Source organism: Argopecten irradians, chromosome 7, assembly GCF_041381155.1.
Source record: "Argopecten irradians isolate NY chromosome 7, Ai_NY, whole genome shotgun sequence".
Classification (NCBI taxonomy): Eukaryota; Metazoa; Mollusca; class Bivalvia; order Pectinida; family Pectinidae; genus Argopecten; species Argopecten irradians.
This window is the reverse complement of record NC_091140.1, coordinates 28919507-28939468: the sequence shown is the minus strand read 5'-3', so window position 1 is coordinate 28939468 and position 19962 is coordinate 28919507. Positions and strand designations below refer to the sequence as shown.

Here is a 19962-nt window from a genome sequence, read left to right as displayed (position 1 = left end):
TTGTGAGTTTTCACCCTATAAAGATTCTAACTGTCAAATGTGGTTGAAGTTCACCAGTGGTTATGAAGGAGTTGATTTATTACGGATGAATGGACAGACATGCGCTGAACATTGAATGACCTTACCTTTGTTGTCAGGCGATAAATACAAGACAATTAATTCTTACATTTTATGTATGTGCTGATTTAAACATATACTTACATATCTAAACATATAGGAGTTACATGTAGGCGTAGGTTATCCATCTCATGTTAATATAAGTTTTATGATATGCTAACAAGATTATTGATGCGGATTCAATCAAGCATAAATGTCAACAAAAATAACTTTATTATTAACAAGGTACCAACACCAATTGTGTTAAAGAAGTTTATGCTATTCTCTGTTTTGGTATCACCGTCCATTATAGATTTTTGCTTACCCTTAAATTATAAGCTATTAAAGAAAATGTCCAAGTGATATATATAGATCAAGATTTCTTCGATCGATCATTCTCAGTTATCCACTTCAGTACCATTTCCTGAATATCCTCAAGGCAGGGGTGTACATTTGCAACATCCTCGTGAGAACAAAAGTGGTATTTCCCCTTTGTTTCCACACTCATGTTCGTCTTTTGTGATGCCTTTCCATCCTCCAGACACGATAAATGTGACAGGACTTCCTGTATCAAACAAAAAACCATCTCATGAAAGTATTAGCCAGATACTTTTATTACAAAAAAAATTCAAGTTAAATCAGTCAGTACTTAATTCTTTTCATTTTTATGGTCTTCCCCGATACTTTAGGGGTTAATGACTGTCATTATATCCAACCCTTAACTATTTCATATTGAAACTGAAGGCAGCAGAAAATATGTAGGTAAATTGATCATTTGATTTTTATCAAAAGATATTAAAAGTCCTTTGATGTACATCAAAATAGCCGTATAATGGTACTCTGTGGTTGACTGTGTGGCTTTGAAGTTGGGCGTCGCTTCTTTGCTGGCATGTGATTGGTTCAGTTTTTTCCCCTGAGCTGTCTTCATTTTTACTATGTCTTTGGGAAGCATCTTCCAGGAGTGTTGAGATCATAAGTGATCCGAACCCCTGGAGTATCGAGGATGGGGATATATTTAATGTCAGTGGTAGTAGCCGTCTCCTCTGGACCATCAAGGATGATTTATGGTGTGACTACATTTTATACAGCATAAATCAAATGAAACATGAAATGCATCATTATTTCCCTTATTAACCCTTGACCTAATTACATATTACAAAATATAAATTAAATAACAATTAACAAACATTATGTATGAAATCAATTCAGATGAAAGATGGCACTCTAAACAATAGTGGATTCAAAACAAACTTTTTAAGCAACTTATTTTTAAGCGAATTATCATCAGATATTGGCAGAAATACACACTTACTCATCCTTTCTTGTCTTTGGAAAGCTGCTTCAAAATACCAAATACATACTGCAGGTATCTAAAATATAATATTATAGATATCTTAAATAGATGAAACTGCGCGTATTGCATGACCTTTCCTAACAAGAGGTCCAATGGGTCCGTGTTGTTCAACTTATTATTTCAGCCAGTTTAACAAGTAACTTAGTATTATGAATCATAGTGTCATGCACTGCATTTGTTTTGAAACCTAAACTTATAATTTACATATGTTATATGGACACTTCGAGTTACCTCCATAATCACATTTCAGGAGTTTAGGGTGAGGGGGATGGTGGGGGTGGGGATGGGTGGTAGGTTAAGTAAGTTGATAAACCAATAACTTTTGCAACTATAAATGATGCTATGTGATACAATTCCCAGAATAATGTGAAAATTACAACTCTTAACTTACATTTCTACATGAAAGTACAATCATTATAGTGCTACAGCTGGGATACATGTATACCACTCACCTATATGTATGTGTTGTTAGAACCCTGATCGTGAGATGTACAGATATAACACTCACCTACATGTATGTGTTGTTAGAACCCTGATCGTGAGATGTACAGATATAACACTCACCTATATGTATGTGTTGTTAGATTTAGAACCCTGATCGTGAGATGTACAGATATAACACTCACCTATAGCTACATATATGTGTTGTTAGAACCCTGATCGTGAGATATACAGATATAACACTTACCTATATGCATGTGTTGTTAGAACCCTGATCGTGAGATATACAGATATAACACTCACCTACATGTATGTGTTGTTAGAACCCTGATCCTGAGATGTACAGATATAACACTCACCTACATGTATGTGTTGTTAGAACCCTGATCCTGAGATGTACAGATATAACACTCACCTACATGTATGTGTTGTTAGAACCCTGATCCTGAGATGTACAGATATAACACTCACCTACATGTATGTGTTGTTAGAACCCTGATCCTGAGATATACAGATATAACACTCACCTACATGTATGTGTTGTTAGAACCCTGATCCTGAGATGTACAGATATACACGCCACTCACCTACATGTATGTGTTGTTAGAACCCTGATCCTGAGATGTACAGATATAACACTCACCTACATGTATGTGTTGTTAGAACCCTGATCCTGAGATATACAGATATAACACTCACCTATATGTATGTGTTGTTAGAACCCTGATCCTGAGATGTACAGATATAACACTCACCTACATGTATGTGTTGTTAGAACCCTGATCGTGAGATGTACAGATATAACACTCACCTATAGCTACATGTATGTGTTGTTAGAACCCTGATCGTGAGATGTACAGATATAACACTCACTTATATGTATGTGTTGTTAGAACCCTGATCCTGAGATGTACAGATATAACACTCACCTATATGTATGTGTTGTTAGAACCCTGATCCTGAGATATACAGATATACCACTCACCTACATGTATGTGTTGTTAGAACCCTGATCCTGAGATGTACAGATATAACACTCACCTATATGTATGTGTTGTTAGAACCCTGATCCTGAGATGTACAGATATAACACTCACCTACATGTATGTGTTGTTAGAACCATGATCGTGAGATGTACAGATATAACACTCACCTACATGTATGTGTTGTTAAAACCCTGATCGTGAGATGTACAGATATAACACTCACCTATATGTATGTGTTGTTAGAACCCTGATCATGAGATGTACAGATATAACACTCACCTACATGTATGTGTTGTTAGAACCCTGATCGTGAGATGTACAGATATAACACTCACCTACATGTATGTGTTGTTAGAACCCTGATCGTGAGATGTACAGATATAACACTCACCTATATGTATGTGTTGTTAGAACCCTGATCCTGAGATGTACAGATATAACACTCACCTATATGTATGTGTTGTTAGAACCCTGATCCTGAGATGTACAGATATAACACTCACCTTTCTGAGTTGGTAGAATACCGGTACTGTGACTTGAGCCTCGTTAGTAAGGTTTCCTCCTGGCTTTCTATTCTATAATCCTCAGTAGAAACTCCAAGCTGGTCAACGATCTCCTCAAGAGTTTCCACAATGCTATTGCTCTTAGAAGTCTCACTGCACGTCTACATGGCAAGAAAGAAACACATAACTTAACAAGAGGCCCGTGGGCCTTAATGGTCACCTGAGTTTGAATATATGATGAAACAAATAATGAAACAAATAAACGACATATAAACACTATATGCTGGGCTTTGAAGTTGGTCAGTGATTTATAAATTTGACTTCTTTAGTCTATGAAGAGTATTTGCTGAACTATCAAACCTGTGAACTCAAGAAGAATTTGAAATTTTAGTCATTTTGACACTGTTTGGTCCCGCCCTTCTGGTCCCTCAGGGGGTCATCGAGGACCGATATGGATGTTAAGATGCTATATCTCAAGCTAATAATTCTAATCACGTTTGACTCATTTCCTATGTTCATGAATGTGTTTTTCCTATATAAACTAAAGTAAACTTGACCCCTGCCCAGGGGGTAACGTGAGGCCCCAGGATCATATAACTCACAATTTTTAAAAAACACCTTAAGACCTTTCCATCTATAATTATTTGATTCTACGTATACCATTTCCATAAATTTAGAAGATTTTTGTAGTTTTAGCCTATTTAACCTTTTAGGCCCGCCCCTCTGCCCCTAGGGGGTCAGCCAGGACCAATATGGATATTATATCGATATTAAAATGCTACCTCAGAGTAATTATTCTAACCAAGTTTGACTCATTTCCTATGACAATTGAGCAAAAAATGTCCATAAATGTATTTTCCTATGTAAACTATAGTAAACTTGACCCCCTCCCCAGGGGGAAATGTGAGAACCCAGGGTCATATAATTCACAATATTTATAAAACACCTTAAGATCTTTCCATCTATAAAGTGTATTTGATTCTACCATTTCAAAAATTTTAGAAGAAGATTTTTTAAGTTTTAGCCAGGGGGTCGGCCAGGACCAATATGGATATGATGTTAATATGCTATCTCAGGCTTATCATTCTAACCAAGTTCGACTCATTTCCTATGAAAATTGAGCACAAAATGCTCATAAATGTGTTTTACCTATATAAACTATAGTAAGCTTGTCACCCTCCTCAGGGGGAAACGAGAGACCCCAGGGTCATATAATTCACAATATTTGTAAGGCCTTTAAGACCTTTCTATCTATGAAAAGAATTTGATTCTACCAGTTCCAGAATTTCAGATGAAGATTTTTGAAGTTTTAGCCTATTTGATCCCTTTTGACCCCGCCCCTAAGGCCCGTGGGGGTCAGTCATAGAAAATTTGTTGATAGGATTTAATGGTCATTTCATACTGATAATTCTGACAACATTTGACTGTTTTCCTATTACAAATGATCAAATAATGCTCAAAATGTGTAAAAAAAACCTATGGTAAACTTAACCCCCTCCCCAGGGGGAAACGAGCGACCCAAGGTCATATAATTCACACTTTATGTAAAGGACCTTAAGACCTTTCTATCTATGAAGAGTATTTGATTCTACATCTGTGCGTAGAGAAGATTTTTGAAATTATGGTCAATTTTACCCCTTTTGGCCCCTCCCACAACCCTCGGAGGAGTGGGGACCATATAATTCACAATTTTGATTGGCCTTATGCCTTAGAAGGTTAGCGCAAAATTTTATTTTAATTTCTTCAGCAGTTTTGGAGAAGAAGTCGAAAATGTAAATTGTTTACGGACACAAGACGGACGACGGACGACGCACGACGGACAAAAGACGATTAGAAAAGACTTCGTCTCAGGTGACCCAAAAATTATACCAATATACATGATTACTCAATATGAAATTAATACAAAGTCGATTTTCACATCAAACCTGCAAATTAAGACCACGTTCAGTCCTTGTGGTCTATATTGATTATTATAAATACGAGGATATAGCAATGCATAGAATAAGCCCGAAAAAACGCCACGAGGACTACGAATTTGTATGGAAAGCCATAGCTGCCTTATATTATAAATGTCCATTATATGATACGATTTCATCGTTATATGATACAAAATCATCATTATATGATACGATATCATCATTATATGTTACGATATTGTCATTATATAATATGACTTATCATTATATGATACGAATTTATTATTATATGATACGAGTTCATCATTATATGCTGCGATATCGGCATTATATGATACGATATTATCATTATATGATACGATACCATCATTATATGTTACGATATTGTCATTATATGAAATGGCTTATCATTATATATTACGAGTTCATTGTATGATGGGATATTGATATTAATATAGCATTCTGATCTATCAGCTTTATCTCTCTTTGTTTATCACCTTATAAGTGCTACTTCTCAAACTAATCTAAAGTGAGTAGTCGGGTAAAGGATGGCTAAAGTTGGTAAATATTTTTAAAATAATATCCAATTTAATTTGTTTTGAAATAAGAAAAAAAATCCCATCAAAATCGCTCTGCATACGAAGAAAAAACGTTGTCTCGGCTGGCTATGTCTGTGTTGACACTCCCACACAGCCTCGTTTTCAGAATTATTTTCTTAAACTAAATTTCAATGGTCAAACTGGAAAATGTAAGCAGAACTTGACGGTCGTTTTGATATAAAAGAACTTTTGGAAGGTCAACGAATGTATTTAGACTGGTTTCATTGCCCGACTATTCACTTTAATCATATAATTTAAATTCTTTTACATATGAACCTGTCCTCAGTCAACAATGCCTTTAAATTGCTATCAGTCATTGGGTTTTTTCACAACATTACACATACCAGGTGAGTGATACACTTGTTCTTCTTAATGTATATACTACCATAACAAACGTGTCTATCGACTCGTCTCAGTCTTCATAAAGGTATCAACTATACACTCGAGTACGTAGTCTTGTGGGTAGTAACGGATTCCCAACCAGGGTCTGAAATAAAACACCGAAATCCATACTTCTGCAACTTATGTTGTTATCTTAGTAACAGGGGAGAAGAAAATGATCACACTATATACACTCCTCCCTCACTTTTCAAAGTCTTCGACCTCGAACACATATGAGACCCTTATACCACCACCGTGGTTATTTTAGTTGGGCAGAGTCTTTAATTTGGTATCTTGATCTCAACATCTAGTGACAATTTGAAATCCATGATAAAACAGGTGTCTTAAAACTGCTATATACCAATATTTTTAATTTTATTTTCCAGGTACTCATTATAATTTACAAGACAGTTAAGCTTTCTTCCACAATTATAATCTATTAACCCGTATTACATTTGCATCTAAATAAGGATTTGATGATATACCGTTTTTGATCTAAAGAGGGCGCCTTCTGTACTAAGGGCACCCCTGACTATATTATCTAAAAAAAATGATGCTGTGTCCAGCTAGTATCACAAATACACAAAGCACTTACCTTTGTTTGGAATTTCATTTATTGGGGGAGGAGAAATGGGTTCCCATGTACCCCTCTGGCAGTTTTTCGAAACATATTTTTTAGGACCGGTATGATGTCTAATTTCATTTTATGCTTGTTGCCATTTACAACTAATGTCCCATGGGGTCATATGGCCGCCATCTTGGATTTCAGGTATCAAAAATGGCCAAAATGACACATTCGCATATATGCGCATAGATAGAGAACAAGGCAATATTCAGAGGCAAATAAACACATTTTTTGATATGATTAAAACATGCTGAATACGATTAAATCATAATGACGTTATGTCTTCTCATTTTTGTGAAATGACCGGAAAACAATAAAATTTTCAGCTTTTTTCCCTAAAAAATCGATAAATTTCATAATTTTTATCACCAGTAAAACAATAAATGGACAAAACACCTTGTTACAGTCATTTCGAATTGCACTAACCCTTGTATAAACACATGTGTACTATAACATGATATATCGCATTAGTGAGGTGGGAAAAAGAGAGGGACTCCCTCCCCTACACACCGAAAAGAAAATGCAGAAGAAAAAAATTGAAAAACAAAATCAACAAATTAAAACTCCAAATATTCTGTCAACACACATTGTAACAGTTATTCTCAATCGAACTGACTATTGTCTAAACATATGTGCATTATAAAAGGATAGATTTATGGATAATTTCAAAAAATATATATTCCCGGATCCAGTAAACATCCAAAGGCTAGTTCACATGTTTTATCCATAATTCAGGCAGTTCCCAATAACCGTAATAATTTATTTCTTTTTTAGTGAAAACAACTGGCTTCGAATTATTCTCCTTCAATTTTGGATATACCTTCCCATGAAAAAGGTGTACCATTGTGATGCCTGCTCGCATAACTTAAAAACTACAAATACATATAATATCTGCTTAGGAGGTACAGTAACAGACTGGGCCGCCACAACGGGATCCTAGGAAAACAGTCAATTAGAATGAGAGGACAGGGACCCTAGGTAAAAGTCATTGAAAGTAGTCTGATCACGCCAAAAGGCAGCAGACATGATGTCCTGGAACCAGGACCCATTATGGAGAGCGAAAGAAGCCGCAAGGACTCTAACCTCATGGGCCATCTCCTTGCATTTCGCCCTAGATTGATAATTAGACTGCCCATAAGCAATCCTGATCACCTGACATATCCATCTGGAGATGTACTGGGAGGAGAAATCCTGCTGACCCTGTTTAATGGGCAAGAATAGTACATCGCCCCCTTGTTTTATCAAGGGAAAACCTAAGCGTCCGACTGGGACAAAGAAGCCGATGATTCTCCTTCGACTCAATAGAGATTGTGAATCTTTACCAAAAAGGCTGGATCAGTGAGTAGGGTAACAGAGCTATATCTGGCCCAAAGAAGCACGAACAGTGAATAGATGGATATCGCTCCTCCTACGGCCTGAGGCAAAAGCAAGTAGGAAGTCAAAAGTAAAAACCTTAATGGAGATCGACACTAAAGGCTCTTAAGGAGCCCTTTTCAGTAACACAAGTGCTAGATTCCACTGTGGAGCCAACAGCCGTACCCTAGGCCTGTCCAGACTGAACCACCTAATCAAGGCAGACAAAGAGTTGGAAGACCCTAACTCTGGTCTATCATTGAGAACACAGAACACTGGAAATAGCCATGCGATAGCCTGCAATAGTACCAGAGGCAAGTTTGCGTTCCATAAACAAATAGAGAAGAGTAGTGTACATAAAAGTATACAATAACGCGTATCAATGCATACAATACAAATATTATCAAATATTTGAGGTTCAATAGTCTGTTTTCAAGCAAAGCAAGAAGAGAAATATGAACTAAATGGTGTTACTTGTTATGTGAAAAAACAAACAAAATTTCGCTTTTACATTTAAGACGGAAAAACATAGTATAGGCCTATACATGTACATGTACATTTATATGACATGACCATTTGTAAGTATATCACATATCATTTCAAACCTCAAGTTCTCATATCATGCCACCCTTTAGTTTTCGGTATGCAGGTTGAAAGGAGGGTAATATTGATTGGTCATGTAAATACATTGTATAATTAAGGATTAACTTTAATAGATTTTGTATGTTATGGAGATATAACACAAACAATTTAGTGTTCTCTAAATAAACCGCAAAGCAGTTGATGTTGGGAGTATACATTCAGATTTTTGCGTTGTATCTCCATCACATAAAAAATCTATTCAAATTAAACCTTATATTATTTCAACTTACTTATTATGCCGTAATCTCTGCTAATCCGAAGCAACATTACAAACATCTTTCCTTATTGGCTGATAAAGTGAATTTTTCAACCAATGGAAATGCTCGTTACAAGCAAAATTGAATTATAATAACAATAGCCCGAGATACTTTGGCCCTGACACAAGCCTTTGATTTAGGGCCATAGTGCAAAATGGTTTGATTATTTCCCCGTTAAACCTGATGCTATGTAATTAATGTAAAAAGGAAGATAATTAATTAGCTTCCTCTTTGATTAAGGAGACTTAGAATGACATATAATATAGCCATATTTGAACCTGCTGCATTTATTAATAATATACTATTCATGATATCTTTTAACTTAATATCACCTGTACTCATCAAACATTGTCTAATAACAGCATGTCCAATTTAGACTTTTTGTTATTAACTCTTCAGTCAGTATCCATATGAATTTCTATATATTGATCCCTGTCTCAAGGTTATATATAAAGAGGGACGTTCTATAATGGATAATTAACTCGATATCGGTGCAACTATTTACAATCATTCATGACCAATTAATGAAAAACGAAGGTTAATATTCATTAGCAAATATGAGTTGCTCATTTACATATGACATACAATTTGGCCATAGTAACGACTAATTCTATTTCTAGTGACAATTTCCCCACCATCCACCCTTGCGTAATTTAGCTACAAAGCACTCTTGAACTGCATTAATGGTATTTCAGATCGCGCTATTTACTCGATATTTAGAGTACATCATATCACATGATTCTACACACAAATTTATTCATGTCTGGGACTTCACAGACTGCCGTTATCGACGAAAAACCGTGCGCTCAATTTTGTCGACCTGTCAGGTCGAGAAAATTGAGTCGTCGTTAATGGTATTTCTGATCACACCATCTACTCAATATTTAAAGTATATCATATCACATGATTCTACGCACAAATTTATTCATATCTAGGACTTCACAGACTGCCGTTATCGACGAAAAACCTTGCGCTCAATGAGTGAAATGTAGACTTACATTGAAGAACCACGACGTAGTTATTACTATAACACCTACCATATTTACATATATACAAACAGAAATGTATGACAATTTGGAAATAGTTAATTGCAAAAAAAAAAAAAAAAAAACAATTTGGAAATAGTTAATTGCAAAAAAAAACTAAAAAAAACCAAGAGGCCTTAACGTTTAAATATGGAGTAAATAGCGCGATTTTGTTCACAAAATAGGAACTTACAATTGATAGGTTAACATACAAACTTTCAAATTAAGCTTCACAAGGTTCAATAATTTCTATTGCAGAGGGCAATAACTCCATAAATGATCGTCGAATCAAGTTGAATTTCAAACTCGTCCGATATCTTTCTAAAATTTCATTAAGCTTAGTGCATATTTACTAAGTTATCAAGCTCACAAGATTCAATAATTATAATTGCAAAGGACAATAACTCCGTAATCAGGCTAATTCACTAACTTGTTCGAGATCGTTTCCAACTACATACCAAGTTTCATGAAGCGGAGTGCATATTTATTCAAGTTATCGTATTCACCAATCCAAAAATAATAACCCGTGCAAAGGGCAACCGCTCCGTAAATTACAGCCGAATCACAAGATTTTAGAACTCGTCCGGAATCTTTCCAATGTTAGTCTACACATAAAGTTTCATTAAGATCGGTTTATATTTACTCAAGGTATTGCGTCCACAAGGTCCAATAATAATTATTGGTGCAAAGGGCAATAACTCCGTAAATTACAGTCGAATCATCCGACTTTTAAACTTTTCCGAGATGTTCCAATGTTCGTCTACATACGAAGTTTCATAAAGCTCGGTTTATATTTACTCAAGTTATCGCGGTAACAATATCAAAATAATAATTTTAAGTGATAAGGGCAATAACTCCGTAACTAACTATCAAGTTACACTGGTTTTCGAACTCTTCCGAGATCTTTCCAGTATTAGTCTACATGCAAAATTTCATTAAGATCGGTTTAAATTTACTCAAGTTATCACGTTCACAAGGTCCAATATTAATCATTAGTGTAAAGGGTAATAACTCCGTAAATTACTGTCAAATCAAGCTGATTTTCGAACTCGTCCATGATCATTCCAATGTTAGTCTACACACAAAGTTTTATAAAGATCGGTTTATATTTACTCAAGTTATCAAGTTCACAAGGTCTCATATGCTACAATTGTTATCGTCTTGAAACTTATATTTTGTGTAACAATCTATTTTAGTAACAGTGACCTTTGTAGTTGACCTTTTGACCCCAAATTCTTTCAGAGGCTGTATGCTACTATTGTGCGAAGTTTGATAGAAATCCATCAAATGGTTCTCGAGTTATCATCTGGAAGCCAAATCCGGACAGCCAGCTAGCCAGCCAGACAGACAGACGGGAACTAACATTAAGTCCACTCAATATTCACCGGTAGGGGACTAATAAATAACTTTAAATTGGGGTTATATATTGAAAAAGTCAAAGACAGTGATACTAATTTAGTTTCACTCTTACACTATTAAAGTACGATGAGATATATCTACCTTCCTGGTACGTTAGCTGTTTGTGGGTAATAAGAATCGATTTTCTGCTTTTAATACATTGAATTTATTATTCGTGTAACTATACATGTAGCTATCAGTAAAGCTAGCTTTTCTTCTATATGACTTGGCAGTAATAATTCTAAATATGTGTACCCGTAGAAGGACACATACACATACGTTTAAAGGTAGCCAATACGTGTAATCAAGTTCGACCCGCATAGCAAACACACCTGTGTGCTGGTGTATACCATATGGTAGAACCAGGAAGTTTATACCGTTGTCAACATGCCGACGTAAGTACTTGTTTAGTGTGTATTTCATTAATATCAATTCTATAAAATAATTTTATATATAATATTGTAAAGGTTCTTATGGACAAGTGACAATGTTAGACTAAAATGAACCCGTCAACACATTGATGTTAAAGACGATTATCAGCCAAAACGTTTATGGAAGTATCATTTTTACCTGAGGTTTTTCGTCAATGACACTATTTGGCTCTGGTAATTGCACTTTCCCATTATACCTGCGGCTTATAGTAATTCATATCATTGTTTCTTTCACTTCCCTCGTCTTGAGGTATCGGCTGACATCTAAAATGCAGAAAGAATTGGATCACTTTCGTTTTGAGTTGAATAACTATAATTATCTTTTTCGTTGCTGTCCATTAGCTCTGGGTTCTGTCCCCTGGCCGAGACACCCCAAAGTCTGTAAAAGTGGTAGTTTCTGCTCCTGCTTAGCGCCCAGCATACAGGGAGTAGGACGACTGGTTTGCCCGTTGTCAGTATAACTTGACCAGATGGAATGTGTTGCTTGGTGTCATCGGTGACACGCTTCAGTGAGATATAGCACTATAAAAGGGCAACAATTCCACTATACAAGAAGAGACATTACGAATATACCGTAGTCTCCAAAAACACGCACTTCATACAGCTACACTCTGATTATATAGGAGGCCGTCCTTACATGACCCTGGCTGTAAATAGGACGTAAATTAAATCTTACAAATATTCCTTATAAATAAATAATAACATACTGTCTGGTACTGACTGATTACAGTACCTTTAATCAATTTAATATATTGACTTAACAGTATTAAGATGTGTACAAATCACGGATGGTTTGCCATTTATCATGACATATATCCGTTGAAAAACAAATACCCAATATTTATAATATAAATACAATATTTACATTATACTATTGTTGTTTTACACCCCAAAGCAAGTTGAAAATGCATTTTATTGCCTTAATGGCGTTACCATAATTGTGAGTTGATAACAGTTAAGAATTTATATTTTCCAAAGTTTGTATCATAACTCTTTTGATATATGGCAATTTTTTCCCAGACATTATCTCATAACTTGATTTGTTTTAGTTCATAATAACTAAATTATTTATTTGTAAGTTACTTCCCTTAAGACGTATGTTCACTAGTAATAGCCAATAACTTAATCATTAAAGCGCTACGTTGACGTTTGCTTAAAGGTAATACAAAATAATCTTTGACGCCCACTCCTCATTTTGATATTTTTCGAAGTTAATGCAATTTTGTTCAATCTGGATTCAATGGTTTATTACTCTATGTAACTATCGCTGCCCTTTTTCGCTTTTGAGCCAAAATTGTAAGCTTATTTCTGAGATGATGTATTTTTCCCCTTATGATATTTACCAAGTAAAATGATGTTAAACTGATATCAACGCTTTCAAATCAGTTTGATCTTAAAGGAGAAGTGTCATTTTGGGCCCTCTGGTGGCCATGACCGATGCGCATTATTTTTTGTTTACAGATACCCGGGGTTTAGGACATCATGAAACGGCATATGATTAAGGTCAGGTCGAAGTCCCTTGTGAGTTATGGGGGTCAACAGGAGGGTCAATTTTCAGTTTTGTCCAATTTTGTTGGAACCAAATGATATTTTTGAATGATTTTACATTAATATTAATGCAATTATCTGTTGAAAACAAAACATTTTGGAAAATATAACTAAGTGTCAAAATATTGGTCACAGTGACCTAATTATGTAAAATGTCCATTTTGTAAGAATACAGTTCATCTGATGCCATAAATTCACCAGACAAAAATATCACATTAAACAATATATATAAATATGTATATAATTTGCATATTGTATAAACCTAGGCATAGAATATTGTGGATGGGATGAGATTGGTAGGGGGAGCAGGTGGGAGGGGGTTGAAGATAAACTGGCTCAAATATTACAATTTTTCTGTAATGAATGACATTTGAGAGAATGTAATTATATATAATAGAATACACATTTAAAGCATTTACATTATCATTACTGCATTTCAAAATTTCATATCAAAGTATTTGAGCACGTATATGACCTTCTTAACACATGAAAACACATTTATTGGTGTTTTTAAAGTTTAAAAAAATAATAAAACCCTCCCTCCTGCCCCCCTCCTCAATCCTTTCTCATTCATAAATTTTTCGCCAAAGTCAATAATATGCAAATATATAGCTCAATACAATCTAATATATTATTCTGGTGTATAATAGCACCAGATAAACTTTATTCTTGAATAATTGAAACTTAACAAAATTAGGTCACTGTGACCTATTTTTTGACCCTAAGTAATATTTTCCAATAATTTTTTTTGCTTTCAACATATAAATGCATTATAATTCATGAACAATCATTCAAAAATAACAATTAGTTCCGTTAAAATTGGACAAAACAGAAAATTGCCCCTTCTGTTTGACCCCCAATAACTCACAAAGGACTCCGACCTGATCTTAATCCTATGTAAAATGATATTGTCCTAAACCACTCCTATCTGTAAAGAAAAAATAATGCTTATCGGTCATGCCCACCAGAGGGTCCAAAATGACACTCCTCCTTTTCTGAACTTACACAAACGATATTTAAATGATAAAACAATCTAACAAGAGGCCCATGGGCCTTAACGGTCACCTGAGTTCAGATACAGAATGAAACAAAGACATGCATATAAACACTATATATTGGCCCATCAGGCCCTTGAAGTCAGTTAGTGATTTTATAAATTTGACTTTTTCATCTGACGATTATTTGGTTTCATCAAATCTGTGAATTCAGAAGAAAATTTTTTGAAATGTTATCCATTTTGACCCCTTTTGGCCCCATCCCTCTGGCCCCTGGGGGTCGGCCAGGACCAATATGGATATGATGTTTAAAATACTATCTCAGGCTATTAATTCTAACCCAGATTGACTAATTTCCTATGAAAACTAAGCAAATAATGTTCCTAAATGTGTTTTTCCTATATAAACTATAGTAAATTTCACCCCCTCCCCAGGGGAAATCTGAGAGCTCCCAGGGCCATGAAATTCACAAATTTTTGTAAAGGGCCTTAGGACCTTCCAATCTATCAAGAGTGTCTAGTTCCATCAAATCTGTGAATTCAAAAAGAAGTGTTTTGACATTACCATTTTGTCCCCTTTTGGCTCCGCCCTTCTGGCCCCAGGGGGTCGGCCATTACCAATATAGATATGATATTAAAATGTTATCTCAGGCTAGTAATTCTGAACAAGTTTGACTCATTTCCTAAGAAAAATTGGCAAATAATGTTCAAAAATGTGTTTTCCTATGTAAACTAAAGTAAACTTGACCCCCTCCCCAGGGGAAAAAATGAGACCCCAGGGTCAAATAATTCACAATTTTCATAAAATACTTAAGACCTGTCCATCTATGAAAAGTATTTGATTCTACCATTTCCAGTATTTAAGAATTTTTTTTAAAGTTTTAGCCTATTTGCATTTTCGGCCCCGCCCCTTTGCTTCGAGGGGGTTGACAAGGACCAAAAAATGCTCATAAATGTGTTTTCATATATAAACTATAGTAAACTTGACCCCCTCCCCAGGGGGAAACGTGAGACCCCAGGGTCATATAATTCACACTTTTTGTAAAAGACCTCAAGAACTTTCCAACTATGAAGAGAATGTGATTCTACCATTTCCAGAATTTCAGAAGAAATTTTTTTAAGTTATAGCCTATTTGACCCCGTTTGACCCCCGCCCTAAGGCCCCTGGGGGTCAGTCATGGAAAATTGGTTAATAGGATTCAATGGCCATCTCATACTGATAATTCTGAAAATGAACAAATAATACTCAAAAATGTGTTTTCCCTATGTAAAACTATAGAAAACTTAACCCCCTTCCTAGGGGGAAACCTGAGACCCCAGGGTCATATAAAAGTCACATTTTTTGTAAAGGACCTTGAGACCTTTCTATCTATGAATGTATTTAATTCCATCACATCTGTGAGTGGAGAAGAAGATTTTTGAAATTTTAGTCAATTTTACCCCTTTTAGCCCCTCCCATAGCTCCCTGGGTGGGGGGGGGGGGGGGGGGGGGGTAAGGTTTGTGCAAAATTTCATGGAAATTGCTTCAGAAGTTTTGGAGAAGAAGTCGAAAATGTAAATTGTTTACGGACATACGACACACGACGCCGGACAAAAGCTACATGATTGTTCGGTATGAAATTAATACAAAGTCGATTTTCACATCAAACTTGCAAATTAAGACCAAGTTCTGTCCTTGTGGTTTATATTGATTATTATAAATACGAGGATATAGCAAAGCATAGAATACGCCCAAGGGTCATATAATTCAAAATTTTCATAAAATACCTTAAGACCTGTCCATCTATGAAGAGTATTTGATTCTACCATTTCCAGTATTTAAGAACAAGATTTTCAAAGTTTTAGCCTATTTGCCCCACCCCTCTGCCCCAGGGGGTCGGCCATTACCAATATGGATATGATATTAAAATGTTATCTCAGGCTAATAATTCTGAACAAGTTTGACTCATTCCATAAGATGTTCAAAAATGTGTTTTCCTATATAAACTAAAGTAAACTTGACCCCCTCTCCAGGGGAAAAAATGAGACCCCAGGGTCAAATAATTCACAATTTTCATAAAATACTTAAGACCTGTCCATCTATGAAAAGTATTTGATTCTACCATTTCCAGTATTTAAGAATTTTTTTTTAAAGTTTTAGCCTATTTGCATTTTCGGCCCCGCCCCTTTGCTTCGAGGGGGTTGACAAGGACCAAAAAATGCTCATAAATGTGTTTTCATATATAAACTATAGTAAACTTGACCCCCTCCCCAGGGGGAAACGTGAGACCCCAGGGTCATATAATTCACACTTTTTGTAAAAGACCTCAAGAACTTTCCAACTATGAAGAGAATGTGTGATTCTACCATTTCCTGAATTTCAAAAGAAGATTTTTTAAGTTATAGCCTATTTGACCCCTTTTGACCCCGCCCCTAAGGCCCCTGGGGGTCAGTCATGGAAAATTGGTTAATAGGATTCAATGGCCATCTCATACTGATAATTCTGAAAATGAACAAATAATACTCAAAAATGTGTTTTCCCTATGTAAACTATAGAAAACTTAACCCCCTTCCTAGGGGGAAACCTGAGACCCCAGGGTCATATAAAAGTCACATTTTTTGTAAAGGACCTTGAGACCTTTCTATCTATGAATGTATTTAATTCCATCACATCTGTGAGTGGAGAAGAAGATTTTTGAAATTTTAGTCAATTTTACCCCTTTTAGCCCCTCCCATAGCTCCCTGGGTGGGGGGGGGGGGGGGGGGGGGGGGCGTGAGACCCCAAGGTTTGTGCAAAATTTCATGGAAATTGCTTCAGAAGTTTTGGAGAAGAAGTCGAAAATGTAAATTGTTTACGGACATACGACGCACGACGCCGGACAAAAGCTACATGATTACTCGGTATGAAATTAATACAAAGTCGATTTTCACATCAAACTTGCAAATTAAGACCAAGTTCTGTCCTTGTGGTCTATATTGATTATTATAAATACGAGGATATAGCAAAGCATAAAATACGCCCAAAAAACGCCACGAGGACTACGATTTTGGGTATACTTTATTATAGAATGTAGCACTGTAAGGTAACCAAGATAATAACACAAGGAAATAGAACACAAATGTAATATACTCTTTCTTCAAACACTTAAAAACTCACAGGCACTCACCATTTCTAAGCATTATATCTAGCCGCCATCTTTAGGTTGACGTATATAATTAATCATTGTATTTGGCTATTCACAATGTATATGCTATATGTGGAATTTACATACTCTTAATAAGTTCGAAAAGGGTAACGGGTAAGCTATATAGAACATTAGAGATCAAGGTTAATGTATACATATCAACACAACCCAGAGCAGCTCTTTATAGAAATTCCTGACTCAATTATTTTCTATTTCTGAAAAAGTTGCGTTCAACTACACCCTACATGAGCAGGACATACAGAAAACGTCACCTTATATGACATTGCCTGCTGATGTGACATCAAAATGTCCAACCAAAACTAAGACGAACAATATATTATAATTCATCATTTTCCTTCAAAATTTATTTCGTATGGACACAGAAATTTAATAAATCAAATAACCTATTTTATGTAGATAAACTGTTATAGAGTAATTTGCAAGTTCATATTAAAGGGACAATTCAGTGAGGCTTATACGATTAAGCAGGTGCAACATGTACGCTGTACCCATACACGAGCCAAAGTCACGCGCGTCGAATAAAATACGATTATAACCATTGAGTAGTTGATGAAATTATTTTTAGACAAGAAAATGCATCTAATAAGGTAAACACGCTACTGTAAATGTGATTTCAGTTGTTCAAGACAAACAATTCTTTACTACACTGGCAAGGGCTAGGGTTCGGCATACAATACATCCGTCCACTATGTGTAATGGCGGACAGTAAGCAAATTTGAATATTTCACATATATTTCACTACAGTGTGCTTTTCTAGCATATCACAGTAAAACCAACTACATGTAATATAATTTCTATCAGATCTGGTTTCGTCCCGATATAAGTGCAAAATTGTGTGTACTCTTAAAATGAATTTAAGGGATTAATATACTTGACTTGACAGTCGTACATATGTAATCATTTCCAAAGTCCTAAAGTTCTTAAGAACGTATCAATGTTGTTTTTTTCTAAAGGACAAAAGAAATCCTCGATATAATGACGGATATGCAAGCGGATTTGATGAAACGTACCAATCTCCTTAGCAAATTCGACTCCAAAAAGGCATGGGGTAATCTTACAGACGACATTAAGGTACGTATAAAATTATGTTGTCATATATATACCAAGGCGAAATATCACAAGTTGTAAAGCAAACATGCTTAAATTTATAGAATATTAAAAGATTTAAAATTTGATCCGGATTTTTTTATAAAATATGTGATAAAACCTGTATAACAATATAATTGTAGCAGTTTATTATTATAATTTTATCTAAGTGACAATATATTTAAATTTGCAGACAGAAAATTTTAATTACAAAATTACCCGTTACAACTACCATTAAATAATGCCCACTAACCAATTTAACAAAACCCATGAGTATTTTTGGTCACCTGAGACGAAGTCTCAAATGACCTATTTTAATCGTCTTCTGTTCGTTGTCGTCCGTCGGATAACGATAAACAATTTACTTTTTCGACTTCTTCTCCAAAACTACTGAACCAAATTTGTAAGAATTATACTCTTCATTGATGGGAAGTTATTAAGGTCCTTAACAAATATTGTAAATTGTATGACCCTGGGGTCTCACGTTTCCCCCTTGGAAGGGGGTCAAGTTTACTTTAGTTTATACAGGGAAAACTCATTTTTGAGTATTATTTGGTCATCTGTTAAGCCAAACAAATGTCTGTTTAGGGTTACCCGACCAACCCTAATTTTTTTTCCACTTTTCTACGAAAAAAATACTTAAAAAGTCGGAATTACATTCATTCATGAGCTCTGTTTGCTCAATTTTCGTAGGAAATGAGTCATACTTTTTTAGAATTACTAGACTGCGAAAGCATTTTAGCATAATATCCCGGCCGACCCCCAGGGGTAGATGGGCGGGGCTAAAAGGAGTCAAAATAACTAAAAAAAACTATTCTAAATTCACAGATTTGATGGAACCATATACTCTTCATACATTGAAAAGTCAAAGTTATAAAATCACTGACTGATTTCAAAGGCCTGATGGGCCAACATATAGTGTTATATGTCTTTGTTTCATTCTGTTTCCGAACTCAGTTGACCGCTGAGGCACATGGGCCGCTTGTTGTAGAACTATGACAGTGTACTATGTCAGGAAAACTGTATGATACATTCTAAATATTTAAACAAAAGGTCTAATGGGCCTGTGTTGCCCTCCTGAGGTGTACACCAGGGTTCCTTTTTTGGTCCAAAACGATATCAAATCAATGTTTAATTTCGTA

General features: G+C 35.4%; 1 protein-coding gene and 1 long non-coding RNA gene across 3 annotated transcripts in view; one reads left to right on the top strand and one right to left on the bottom strand.

The window, feature by feature from the left end:
- Nucleotides 1–295: 295 nt before the first annotated feature.
- Nucleotides 296–12402, bottom strand: LOC138328060 (uncharacterized). Its single transcript, XR_011209156.1, has 4 exons — nt 12147–12402; nt 3381–3541; nt 1409–1466; nt 296–661 (listed from the first exon to the last, which is right to left on the bottom strand). It is a non-coding gene; the product is annotated as an uncharacterized lncRNA (long non-coding RNA).
- Nucleotides 11820–19962, top strand: part of LOC138328059 (uncharacterized) — a 26024-nt gene continuing 17881 nt past the window's right edge. For both annotated transcript variants that reach the window (XM_069274661.1, XM_069274660.1), the window contains exons 1-2: nt 11820–11971; nt 18688–18805. In XM_069274661.1, the coding sequence (XP_069130762.1) occupies nt 11964–11971; nt 18688–18805 (126 nt within the window). In that variant the 5' untranslated portion in view covers nt 11820–11963. The remainder of the gene's footprint in view (nt 11972–18687; nt 18806–19962) is intronic.